Source organism: Aethalodelphis obliquidens, unplaced genomic scaffold (genome assembly GCF_003676395.1).
Source record: "Aethalodelphis obliquidens isolate GAN/ISIS:26980383/991018 unplaced genomic scaffold, ASM367639v1 scaffold92, whole genome shotgun sequence".
Lineage (NCBI taxonomy): Eukaryota > Metazoa > Chordata > Mammalia > Artiodactyla > Delphinidae > Aethalodelphis > Aethalodelphis obliquidens.
The window spans coordinates 2,994,780-3,008,276 of record NW_020838036.1 but is presented as its reverse complement, the minus strand read 5'-3'; the positions used below and the strand labels follow the sequence as shown (position 1 = coordinate 3,008,276).

Genomic DNA, 13,497 nt, shown 5'->3' with positions numbered 1-13,497 from the left:
GCATAAGCAAATGAAGAAGAACAAAACTGGACAATTGCAAAGAAAATGAGTATTATGAAAGGGGAAGTGTGCCCCTCACAAATGGGTATATATAGCAAGTGAATTTCACCTAATCTGCAGTGGTTGGCTAAGGGCAGCTGTGGGGTAGGGAGAGGTACAGTTAGCTAAAAGCCTTCTTCAGGAAATGCTTTTTCAAGTATGTTTGTTAATAATATTCCTACATTGGTTTTGGAAAGATACCAAATTATCCCTATCCTCTGCTTTGTCAGAGTGGAATCAGTAAGTCAGTTTTGATTGTGTATATGAATGAATTCATAAGGGAAGTTCTATAGTTCCTACTCCTTAGGTAGCAAGCCCCTTTATTGTTCAGTTTTTAATGTTGAATAAAGGGAGAAATGATGAATTATCTCCTGGATTTTTTTTTCCTGATTGACTCAAAAAACCTGAAAGTATATTTGATAGGAATCTATTCTCCCTTTGGATAAAGTTTCTATTTTAGATTATTCATATGTCTCTTTGAACCATCCCAGGGAATGGAGAAGATCTGCTGTGATAGCTTAGAGGAGTGAAAGTTACCCTCTTGTGTGCTTGTGTTCACATTTTTTTCTATTTAACCTTAGTGTGTGTGTGGGGGGCGTAAAACAAATCTCATTTACATTTAAGAGATTTTTATCTCTCTTTTTAAAAAATTCTATTTCTTAGAAGTTTTGGTTATGTTTTTGATGTGTTTATGATGGAAGATTTATTTTATTTTATCTTATTTTATTTTATATATTTATTTGGTTGTGCCAGGTGTTAGTTGCGGCAGGCGTGCTCCTTAGTTGCGGCTCTTTGGCTCTTTAGTTGTGGCATGCGAACTTTGGTTGTGGCATGCATGCGGGATCTAGTTCCCTGACTAGGGATCGAACTGGGGCCCCATGCATTAGGAGTGTGAATCGTAACCACTGTGCCACCAGGGAAGTCCCGACGGAAGATTTTTTTTTAACTTGAGCCTTTAAATTGAACATAACGAAGCTGTCATTTTTAGGTGTTCAGTTTATGTGGGATTGCTGCTGTGAGTCTGTAAAAAAAACAAAGAAATCTCCAGGTTCAGGATGCATTCTCGCCCACTGCATGGGCCTTGGTAAGACTTTACAGGTAAGAACATGAAGGTGTTCTGTTCTTGTGCATTCATTAATTTAAGAATATGTATTCTTTTATGTTCCAGCACAGTTGTAGGAGCTGGAGATACAGCAATGAACAAGAATAACAAGATTTCTCCCTCAAGAAGCTTATATTCTGGTGGGGGAGTGAGATTTTAATCAAATAAAATAAGAAATATGTACTTTCAGATAATAAATGTTAAGGAAGAATAGAGAGGGAAAGCATCTTTTAGGAAGTGATCTTTGAGCAGAGATCCTAATGAAGTGAAGGTGTAGGGTTACAGGCATAGCCAGTAAAACTGCAAAGAGTCTGAGGTGGAAATGGAGTTCCTTTACAACACTGTTTTTTTTTTTTTGGCCGTGCTGCGTGGTTTTGTGGGATCTTAGTTCCCCAACCATGGATTGAACCTGCGCCCTTGGCAGTGAAAGCACCGAGTCCTAACCACTGGACCGCCAGGGAATTCCCAACTTTTTAACAGTCTGTGATCCTATAGTAATGAGAACATAATATATTTTTCACTATTAAAATACTACATTTCTGAATGCAGGAAGTTGCAGGAAGACTGCAGGAGTTGTAGCAGAGATGTGGAATTAGTTTATATATATATATAAAATTTCAAGCCATAAGACAATTACTATAGATTCAGTGAGTCAGAACACTACATGGAAAAATACTCGGTAACATAATTTCTCTTCTAAATGGGCAGTGGTATTTTCTGAAGATCGTAGGGATGTTCTCTGGGGACTAGGGACTTAGTAGCTGCTTTGGTGTGGTTACTTTTTATATTCATATTATTATTACCGATCGTAGAATCATGGAGCTTTAGAGTTGGAAGGATCTTATATATCATCTAGTTGAAGTCCCTTATTGTACCTATCTCTTTCCCTGTTGACCTTTGGTTGGTTGCTTTATTGTTTAAAACAAAAAACAAAACAAAATCCAAAAACCCAACTATTGTAAGTTTGCTCAGTTTATTAACTTGTTTTGCAGATATTTAAATGAAGGTGGCAACTTAATTTGTTTTCTTGTAGGTGGTAAGCTTTCTTCATACGGTTCTTTTGTGTGACAAATTGGATTTCAGCACAGCTTTAGTGGTTTGTCCTCTTAATACTGCTTTGAATTGGATGAATGAATTTGAGAAGTGGCAAGAGGGATTAAAAGATGATGAGAAGCTTGAGGTATCATATTTAGAATGTTTTCTATTATCAGAATAACTGCATGAAATTCATATAGTAAAATAAAAAGATTTTTAATTACTAATGATGCATATTTCAGTGGGGATATTTGGTATTCATACATTCCTACCTTAAAAAATCTTTATTTCCTCACAAAAGGTCTCTGAATTAGCAACTGTGAAACGTCCTCAGGAGAGAAGCTACATGCTGCAGAGATGGCAAGAAGATGGTGGTGTTATGATCATAGGCTATGAGATGTACAGAAATCTTGCTCAAGGAAGGAATGTGAAGAGTAGGAAACTTAAAGAAATATTTAACAAAGCTTTGGTTGATCCAGGTAAGATATTAACAGGCACTGAGATAAAGAAACAAGTTGAATGAAAAATATGCTTATATTTAACAAATACTAATTGACCAACTACTGAGTAGCTGGTTTTTGTTTATCATTCAGGTTTTTGCCTTCTGTTTCTTAGTATAATTTCATTAAGATGAAATCACCCTTAATATTGCCAGATGTTCAGAATTCATTTGCTGAGTCTGGAAGTGTTTGAGGTTTTCAGGGGAGACCTTGTAAATGATTAAAAATTCACCAGGTACCTGTGTCACAATCACAGATTCTTCTGACTGTCTGAATATTAGATGATTACAAGAGCTCTCTCCATACTCTGAAAACAGTTCTTTACATTTCTTTCCCAACTTTATGTCATTAGAAGAATTGGCTGCATTTTTTCTGTCTTTTAAATAGTCATCACTGTGGAAGGTTAATATTTGCAATGCTGTCATTCCTTCTAACAGTAATCTTCATGATGCAAGATCCAAATATTTGATTCTTACTTGTGACTTATAAAAGCAGCAAGTTGTATGATCCACAGAACCAATTAATATTTAGTTGTTTGTATTCTATATTTTTTCCTTATCAAACTTTATTTTGTCATATCTAATTACTTTAAGACACTGTTGAGGCTTTAGATGTTTGTTGAGAAAGTCCAATTTTTCACTGCCAAAATAATTTAGAATTATTTAATCCAAGTATTATTTAGAATCCTTGGCTTTGCCCCTTTATAATTTTACTTTTAATTTATTTTTTCAGCTTTATTGAGGTTTAATTGAGAAGTAAAATTGTAACATAATTAAAGTGTACAATGTGATGATTTCATATATGTATACACTGAAAGAATAACCCCCTTTGAGTTACACATCATTACCTCACTTAGTTTTCTTTTTCTTTTTTGTTCAGAACATTTATGCTCTACTCATTTAGCAGATTTCAGTTATAATACATTGTTATCAGTTGCCATGTTATTACGATGTTATTTATACATTAGGTCCTCAGACCTTATAAATCTTATCACTGAAAGTTCGTACACTTTTGCCTCTTTTTTTTAGATAATGATGTAATTAGCATGTACCAAACTAATTGCCATTGTAAGTGTTAAGGCCTAATAATAAGTTTATCATTTTCTCATGATTAAAATAGTCGTCTAGAAGTCCTGTGGTTGTTTTGTTGTCAGAGAGCTATGAGCTAGTGAATAGCATGTTTTTCAGAAGGTTTCCTTGGAACAGTTTAAACAAGTTTCAGATGCTTAATATGGTCATCATGAGGAAATGAATTAAAAAGAAATTAAAGCTCATAACATGAAGAGTAATGTTTGTTATTTCCATGTAAGTCATTTAGTGACATTTAAAATAATTATTTTGGAAAGTTTTGTGTTTTCTTTGTTTACAGAAAAGTTGAATGATAGTAAAGAACACTCCCATTTACCTTGAACCCAAATCCCGCACTGTTCATCTTACATTGCCATGGCAGATTTGTCAAAACTAAGAAATTCGTATATTATTAACTAAACTCCAAACTCTATTTGAATTCTACCAGTTTAATATTACTGTTCACCTTCTGTTACAGGATCTCATCCAGGGTACCACATTGCATTTAATTGTAATGTCTCCACAGTCTCCTCTGGTCTGTGACAGTTTCTTAGTCTTTCTTTTATTTTCTGTTATCTTGTCAGTCTTGTGGAGTACTGTTAAAGTATCCTGTAGGATGTTCACTAGTATCTGTTGTTTTTCTTGTAATTAGACTGGGATTATAGGTTTTTGAAATAACGTACTAGAGGTGTAGTATCCTCTCCTCATATTATATCAAGGGTAAATTAGATCCACATGACATCACTAGTGATGTTAATTTTCATCACTTGGTTAAGGTAGTGTTTGCCAGGTTTCTCTGCTGTAGAGTTACTGTTTTCACCTGTGTCTGTTCTTTGCTGGTCACTAAGTCTAGCCCATCCAAGTGGGGGGAGGGCAAAAATTAAGCTCCATCTATTATAGTGGGCTACACTTAAATTTGGAATTTTTCTTTAATTTTACTTTAAGAAAGATTTGTCACTTCTTACCCATTTATTTAATCAGTCATTTATATCAGGATAGATTAATTATCTATTATTAGTTTATATGTTAGAACTAGCACTGTATTATTTATTTTGTTGTTCAGATTGTTCCAGTTTGTCCACTGGGAGCTCTTTCAGATTGGTTCCTGTATCCCTTTGATGTTTCATCCTTTTGATTTTTTTGAGCACTTCATTACTTTCTGGTAGTATGCTCTAGGATCATGTTAATTTGTCCTTGCCCCGGAGTCCATCATTTCAACAAGGAACCATGCGTGGTTCCTTTCACTGAAAAATGGTGTTTACGAACCAAGATCTGGGCACTGGGTGTGTTTGTTGCTACTGCAGTGTCATTGCTTCTAGGTTCACTCAGCAGACAGAACTAGGTGATAGGTCTACGAATCCAGGTATATACACAAATCTATCTGTGTGTGTGTGTGTGTGTGTGTGTGTGTGTGTGTATAAACATAAACTTGATGTCATAGTGATATATTTGACTCTAATTCAGTATCATAGGGTTCATTTTAGTCTTTTTTTGTTATTATGTTACTTGTCTTTTTCAACAGTGAGAATCTTGGCTTCAACCATCCACTATCCATTTACTTATTTATTCAACCTCATCTTATATGTAAAGTAGTTTTAGAATTATTAACCTATACCCTCGTGAGAAACAAATTTACCAACTAGAGTACAGTGCTTATGTATGATTGCTTTTGTCTGTAGCTTTATAATTTCCAAGCATCATTTTCTAAAGTTACATAGGTCAGTTCCTTCATTTTATTTGCATACATTAAAGTTTATTCTTTGTAATGTAGAGTTTAATGTTTTTTTTTAAAAATTGAGGTATACTTCATTTACAACATTATGTTAGTTTCAGGTGTTCAGCATAGTGATTCATTATTTTTACAGATTATACTCTATTAAAAATTATTACAAGATAATGGCTATAATTCCCTGTGCTATACGATATATCCTTGTTGCTTATGTGTTCTATACATAGTGGTTTGTATCTTTCAGTCTCATATCCCTATCTTGCCCCTCCCCGCTTCTCTCTCCCCACTGGTAACCACTAGTTTGTTTTCCATATCTGTGAGTCATTTTCTGTTTTGCTATATACATTTGTTTGTTTTGTTTTTTAGATTCCACATGTAAGTGTTATCATACAGTATTTGTCTTTCTCTGTTTGACTTATATCACTAAGCTTAGTATTCTCTAGATCCATTCATATTGCTGCAAAGGGCAGAATTTCATTCTTTTTTATAGCTGAGTAACATTTCTCTGTGTGTGTGTGTGTGTGTGTGTGTGAGAGAGAGAGAGAGAGAGAGAGAGAGAGAGAGAGAGAGAGACATTTTCTTTATCCTTTCATCTGTCGACAGTTGGTTTGCTTCCATATCTTGGCTCTTGCAATTAGTGGCACTGTGAACGTTGAGGTGTGTATCTTTTCAAATTATTGTTTTCAGTTTTTCCAGTTATATCCCCAGTAGTGGAATTGCTGGATCATATGGTAGTTCTATTTTTAGTTTTTTGAGGAACCTCCTTACTGTTTTCCATAGTGGCTGTAACAATTTATATTCTCACCAACAGTGCACAAGGGTTCCCTTCTCTCCACATCCTCACCAACACTTGTTATTTCTTGTTTTTTTTGTTTGTTTGTTTGTTTTATCATAGCCATTCTGATAGGTGGGAGGTGATATCTCATTGTGGTTTTAACTTGCATTTTCCTGATGATTAGTGATGTTGAGGAGCTTTTTATGTACCTGTTGCCCATTTTTATGTCTTCTTTGGAAAAATGTCTCTTCAGATCCTCTGCCCATTTTTAAATTATATATTTTTTTGCAAGCATGTATTTTATATTGCAATATTTGGATGTTCCCAAGACCACTCTCAGGTTCAGTAATTCACTAGGACTCACAGAACTCAGAAAAGCCTTTATACTCATGGTTATGGTTTATTACAGTGAAAGGATACAGATTAGAATCTGCCACAGGAAAAGGCACATAGGACAGGGCCCAGGAGAGTTCCACACCCAGTTGGTTAGTGGAATCGTGCAGGCAGCACTTACTTCTCCCAGAAGTGATGTGTGACAATACACGTGGAGTATTGCCAACCAGGCACACTCATCCGAGCCTTGGTGTCTAGAGTTTGGGCTTGGTCACATAGACATGGTTGACCACCCATGCAGGTGATCTTAGTCTCTAGCTCCTCCAGAAGTTGAGAAGATGCCACATGACCAAAGCTGCTCTCCCTTCACCCCACATCATGTTAGCATAGACTATCTGATGTGTCCCAAGCCATCCAGGTGAACAGAGATATTTTTATCAGGTCAGACATTCCAGGAGTTTAGAGGTTACCTCCCTAGAGGTGGAGGCAAAGGCTAAACTTTTCTTTGGGCCAGATTAATCCTTTACTACATATATGTATATGTAGATAAAAATCACCCTGTTTGAGGTGGTTGTTTAAATACAAATGGGATCATAATATAGATATTGAAACTCTTCTTTTTGTTTAATAATATAAAGAACATATTTGGCATATCTTTCAAGGTTATTACATAGAAATCTACATCATTAATTTTAGTTCTGTGACATTCCATTATAGCATAGTTTTATTAACCCCCTTTGCCAATCTTCTAAGTTGTTTCCAATTTTCCACCCTAAACAAACAATACTTCAGAGAATATTTTATGTATCTTGGGGTACTCGTGGAAGTATATCTTAAGGATAAATTCCTAGAAATTGAAATTTGGGTCAAGGGTGCACATATTTTACATTTTAAGAGATACTGTAAAATTGTCTTCCAAAATGTTTGATACTAATTTAGACTTCCACAAAGAGTATATGAGAGTACCTGCTTCACCACACCCTCATGAACACTGAATATTAGGTGGTAGAAATCATTTAAATCACTTGTGTAAGAGGTAATTTACAAAGCAAGATACATATTTTAGTTTTTAGAAAGTCGATTAGTAATTTAAAAATGTCTTACTATTCATGTAGCCCCATCTAAATACTGAATAGCAATTGTGTTATTTGATCAGGCATGCTGAAGCAGTTACTTTTGAAATCATGTAGAAGATGCATTTTCTATAATGCCTAACATATAGAGGATAATTTGACAACTGCTATTGTTTAAATCAATATTTAAGTAATCTGTGTGTATGTTAAGCAGCAAGCAAATTGTGTTTATAGGATACTTTAGCAAAGAATACATATGGTTATTTTCATAAAATAATAATATGTATTTCTTTTGAAAGAGTCACTCTCAGCTATGAGATCTTTTACAGCTTGGAAAGTGTTTTCCCCCCAACCCCAATACCCATGTAACAATCAGTTTAGCGGTCCTTTATCAGTTAAATTTTTCCCCAGCAATGGGTATTAGTTATTAGGAATAAGTCAAATGGGAAATACTACTTGGCCTATTGTGATTTACATATTATTTCTTAAAATGTAACTTTTGAAATTTGTCATTTCATGTATATATAAATTGCTCTTGGTCTCAGTTGATAGGTTTTTTTTATTTTTTATTTTTTTACATCTTTATTGGAGTATAATTGCTTTACAATGGTGTGTTAGCTTCTGCTCCACAACAAAGTGAATCAGCTATACATAAACATATCAGTTGATAGTTTTAACTTGATACATTAGTGCTGAAATGTATCTTTAGATACTGTTTTTCATTTGTAAAAGATATTATTTTTTTCAGATACCCCAGATCTCTTGGGATCTTTTCATCTGTGTGATTATTTCTATTCTTGCCTATTTTTGTACTCTCAGAGAACCTTAAGTACCATCCATAGTAGTACTTTAATACTCTAATAAAATTAATACTAGTGAGAGCCACATTAACCATATACAGATAAAATATAACTTATCAGGATGTTGTTTTATCTTTCCACAAGAGCAGCACTGTAAAACGATTAACTTAACTTAAATGGATTATATTTTTAGTTTTATTATATGTTAATTAAATGTTGTTTTTTCTAGGCCCTGACTTTGTTGTCTGTGATGAAGGCCATATTCTAAAAAATGAAGCATCTGCTGTTTCAAAAGCTATGAATTCTATACGATCAAGGAGGAGGATTATTTTAACGGGAACCCCACTTCAAAATAACCTAATTGAGTGTGAGTCAATATCTGTAGTTACGCTATAGAGTATTGGCATTGCCTCAGATATATTTTTGCCACATCGCCATCTGCCTATCTTTAGTTTATTCTAGTATAGTCTCTGACCATGAACTACATAGGTCCATTCTTAGTCTACTGTGAAAGTATACCATTCATTTCAAGTGGAATGGGGTTTTTTTGGGTTTTTTTTTTTTTTTTTTTTTTTTTGCGGTACACGGGCCTCTCACTGCTGTGGCCTCTCCCGTTGTGGAGCACAGGCTCTGGACGCGCAGGCTCAGTGGCCATAGCTCACAGGCCCAGCTGCTCCACGGCATGTGGGATCCTCCCGGACCGGGGCACGAACCCGTGTCCCCTGCATTGGCAGGCGGACTCTCAACCACTGCACCACCAGGGAAGCCCATCAAGTGGAATGTTTTATAAATATAAATGGTAAACCACAATCAAGAGGTGTGCCATTATGAGTATTCAAATACAAATATAAAATTTAAAGTATATGCAAGGTATCAGAAGTCTTAATGATTGCTTAAAAAATACAAATGCATTTGTGACTATTCAGGAGCTATTGTAATAAAATATATCCAGTTTTGGAGGAGGTACTGATAGGAAATTGAAAAGAAATGCTAAGCATGAAAGTTTTAGGAAGGTGGAGATTGGAGGAGAGCTATGTTGAATTGATGTCAGGATACAGTTTGCTGAGGCTGAGGATAGATGATGTGAACCCAGGGAAGTGACTTGTGAATTTCCCTTATTTTCATATGTGTGTGATGACACTAAAGAGGGAACATGAGTTACTCAGCAAATAACAAATTGAAATTTCCCATTGTAATCTGTTCTAATAGCTTTTTGTTATTTTTATGTTATTTATATTCTTTTGGTGTATTTATAGTTACTGTTTTCTGTTTTATTATTCGTAATACTGGTTATTGTCTCACTTTGTCCTTGTTTATATTTATCTATAATATGTATCTATATTTTATCTTTATTTTTGTCTGTTCCAGTTTCCCCCTTTTCTGTTGCCCCATTTATAGACTGTTGCCCTGTTTCACATTGTGGTCCTGTATAGTATAGGGCAACTGATTACTCTGTTAAGGATTTCTGGAACTAAATCAGTTAATACAAAATTTGATATAGTAGTTTATTACCTGATTTTATTATTTTGATTCAGTATCTATGTTTTTTTCATGAGATTCCCTTGCTGACCATAAAATCATGGTTAGAATTATAGAGCAGTTGTTTTATACTCAGTATCTATTAAAAAGACTAGTGAGTTCAAATAAAATGTTCTTTGGTGTTTTCTTAAACATTCATGTCTAGAATTTTGGGATGGGTTTTATTTGAGTTTCTCATCTGATTTAGGTAATCCAGTTCTAAATCATACTGATAACCAGTATTAGTCTACACTCAGTTTGGTGTTCTTTCTTTGTAGCTTAATTGTAATGCTTCCATGGCATGCCTTTTAGACACGAGCATTTTATCAGAGAATTGTTCTCAGTTCTTTTAGCCATTACTGTTGTTAATGAACTAATATCTTCTTTCTTAGATCATTGCATGGTTAACTTTATCAAAGAAAATTTGCTTGGATCCATTAAGGAGTTCAGGAATCGATTTATAAATCCAATCCAAAATGGTCAGTGTGCAGATTCTACCATGGTAGATGTCAGAGTAATGAAAAAACGTGCTCACATTCTCTATGAAATGTTAGCTGGATGTGTTCAGGTACAAGTACATTCCACAGTAATAAAATATTGTTACTTTGGTATATTGCAATCTCAAAATGTTTTCTGAATTCAAACTTTGTGTTTTCTTTCTCCTTTCAGCATGTATCAATAGTTTTATAGTTAAATCTCTTTGCAGTCTCTTCCAAAGTTTATGCAGCATTGAACTTTAAAAAAATTGCCTTGAGAGGTTTAGAACATAATTGATTAATTCATTTGCTGGGTGTATAACTTCATGTGTTAATATGTTCATGTTTAGATTTTCTCATCCTTAAGATAGGGAGTATGTAAAAGGAACACAGCTATTATGATTAAGAAATTTCTGTGCTCACCTAATTCTATAGTATAGTATTCCAAGCCTCATTTGTTTGAAATGGTTTTAGGAAAGGCAATTATGAATTATGAGTGAAGCCATATTAATGTAATCCTGAAGAAACAGTTTTATTAATTCCAAGTACATACAGTAACCTTAATGGGCTAATAGTGTTGTTTACACACGGATCTTCAGTAAACCTTTGTTAAAATGAGTAGATAAGTATGTAGAGACTGACCAGTTGGTCAGTCTGCATTTTATCTTAGTTCTGTATTTTTCTTAAGACACTAGATATTAATGGTAGCAAAAAAGATGTAACAGATGAGACAGGCTATCATTTTGACTGAATATACTACCATTACGTAAGGTGAAATCATCCTGTTTGTTCAGGTTAGCCAGAGGTACTAGCAGGTACTGTATTTCTGTATTACTGCTGCTACTTAGGCAGCGTTTTTCTTGTTTAGGTAGTCATTTGTATCTAGCACATTAGTGTTCTTTCTTTCCTGTTCCTATGTTAAATGGTTTCAAGAGTGCCTATACTTGGCTTGTTTTCTCAGTTGGGCAAACATTCCCCCTGACATTATGTGTTATCCTCTGGCATGTTGGCACATCTTACCCAAAGGATAACCCAGACTGCATCAAACTTTGATTCAACGGTTTTACTGTATGATTAAAGCAAGTCTTTTTGCTAGCACTACCTACTATATCCCCTCCCCACCTTTTTTTCTTTTCTTTTTTTCTATATAGAGGAGACCATTTGAAAACCTAAATTGCTCACTTGGTAATATGGCCACTTCAATTTAAAACCTGCCTGGTGTGTTGCAGTATCTTTTTACCAGTGCGTCATATTGTATAGTCACATGAAATACATTAACTACAATTATATGGGATCATTGTGTGATTAAAGAGGGTAAATATGTTTAAGTAAATGTTTTCTTATATGTCTGGTACCTATTTATTTATGTACATTTTTTTAGTTGCAAGCAATGATAATTCTTAGAACAGTTAGTTACTGTCATATATTTAACTAATTTTCATTCTCTTTTTATTAATTGCAGAGGAAAGATTATACAGCATTAACAAAGTTCTTGCCTCCAAAACATGAATACGTGTTAGCTGTGAGAATGACTCCTATTCAGTGCAAACTCTATCAGTACTACTTAGATCACTTGACAGGTAACAAATACACTTAGCTTATTGTTTTCTCTCTTAAAGCATTCTTTTTCTGAAGAATGCTGTCTTGATAATTTCACCATGTCAGTTGTTCTTTTGCAGTTTTGCTTTTGCATAAAATGGGTATGTTTATATTGTAAAAGCACAAAATATTTCTAATTAAAAAAACTAATATCCAAGATAAATAAAATTCCGGTGTATTATTAAAAAATATCCAACCACATTAATAATAAAAAACCTGTAAATCAAATTTATGAAATCATTTCTTAGGTATCAAATTGACAAAGTTTGAAGGGAAAAAAAGGCAAAATACAAAGCAGCGCAACACATTATGTCCCAATGTTACAGTAAAAATATGCACAAATGCCTAAAATACACAAAAATGTTAATAATAGGTTATTTTCTGGGTGATGACATTATGCAGAACTTTATTTTGTACTATTTTCTATGTGCTTTTTAAAAATACAATGAACAGATATTGTTTCATCATCAGTAAACTCGTGTGTTTGTGTGTGTCTGTGTGCCCAAGGTTGTCACTGTTCACAGAGCAAAACTTTAGTTTCTGTTTGGTCTGGAGTGATTTTTTTTTACTTGTTAGTCACTTTATTCTGGTACCTTTCCTCAGGTGATGTGCCAGATTTATTTAGGAGCTACAGGTTAGAAGGTACCCTTCAGCCATTGTGGATACAATAGTTGATCAAAAAATAATGGAGGGTGGAGGTGTATACACACATATTAGAATGATACTTCCTATCCTATCAATAGTTAAAGTAATACTCTTTGTGACAGCAGTGCATTTTAGAAAGTAGAATAATGATGATAGTCCTCAACAGTTGTTCTGCTTTGGGGAAAAGAGGATTTGAATGTTTGTATTTTATAGAAATGTTGTTTTGCTGTATTATAAAAACAATTTTCTGACTGACTTTTGGAAGGAGATCATTTCCAGCAAGGCATACAGTTTCATTTGTATAGTAATCATAAGCTATTAGATTTATTGTATCAGTACCATTCTGTTTTGAATGACAAAAATTGCAGACATGATTAAGTAACCAAATGTAGAAATTCCAATGAGAGAGAGAAAGAGAGGGATTATCAGACCTATCTTTCATTAATCTCTGAGTAATAAAGGGTACTAAATTTGGTCATTTAATATTTTCTCCATTTGAAATTTTGTTTTATTGTGAGGAATGTACTAGATGTTTTCAATTATTAAAGAGTCAGTTGTCTCTAATAACCAACAGCAAAATGTTAATAGCTCATATATAGATATTAAAATGTACTCTTTTTGAGAGCAATGCAGTATTTAAGAATTAAAGGGACCTCATTCTTTGTGACTTCACTTGATAGGAGTATATATCTAAAGTACTAATTGCCAACGCTTCTAAACTCAGAAAGGTATAATTGCTAAATTATTATCTGATGCCATGAATCTTTCAGTCATGAGAATGTCTTGGGTTTTCCCCCTGCTAAATG

At 34.1% G+C, this 13,497-nt stretch overlaps 1 protein-coding gene across 11 annotated transcripts in view; it reads left to right on the top strand.

The window, feature by feature from the left end:
• ATRX (ATRX chromatin remodeler) overlaps nucleotides 1–13,497 on the top strand; it is a 195,421-nt gene that overhangs the window by 146,969 nt on the left and 34,955 nt on the right. For all 11 annotated transcript variants that reach the window (XM_027095636.1, XM_027095638.1, XM_027095637.1 and 8 more), the window contains 6 exons: nucleotides 1,028–1,137; nucleotides 2,175–2,321; nucleotides 2,478–2,655; nucleotides 8,683–8,820; nucleotides 10,364–10,539; nucleotides 11,910–12,027. In XM_027095636.1, coding sequence (XP_026951437.1) covers nucleotides 1,028–1,137; nucleotides 2,175–2,321; nucleotides 2,478–2,655; nucleotides 8,683–8,820; nucleotides 10,364–10,539; nucleotides 11,910–12,027 — 867 coding nt within the window. The remainder of the gene's footprint in view (nucleotides 1–1,027; nucleotides 1,138–2,174; nucleotides 2,322–2,477; nucleotides 2,656–8,682; nucleotides 8,821–10,363; nucleotides 10,540–11,909; nucleotides 12,028–13,497) is intronic.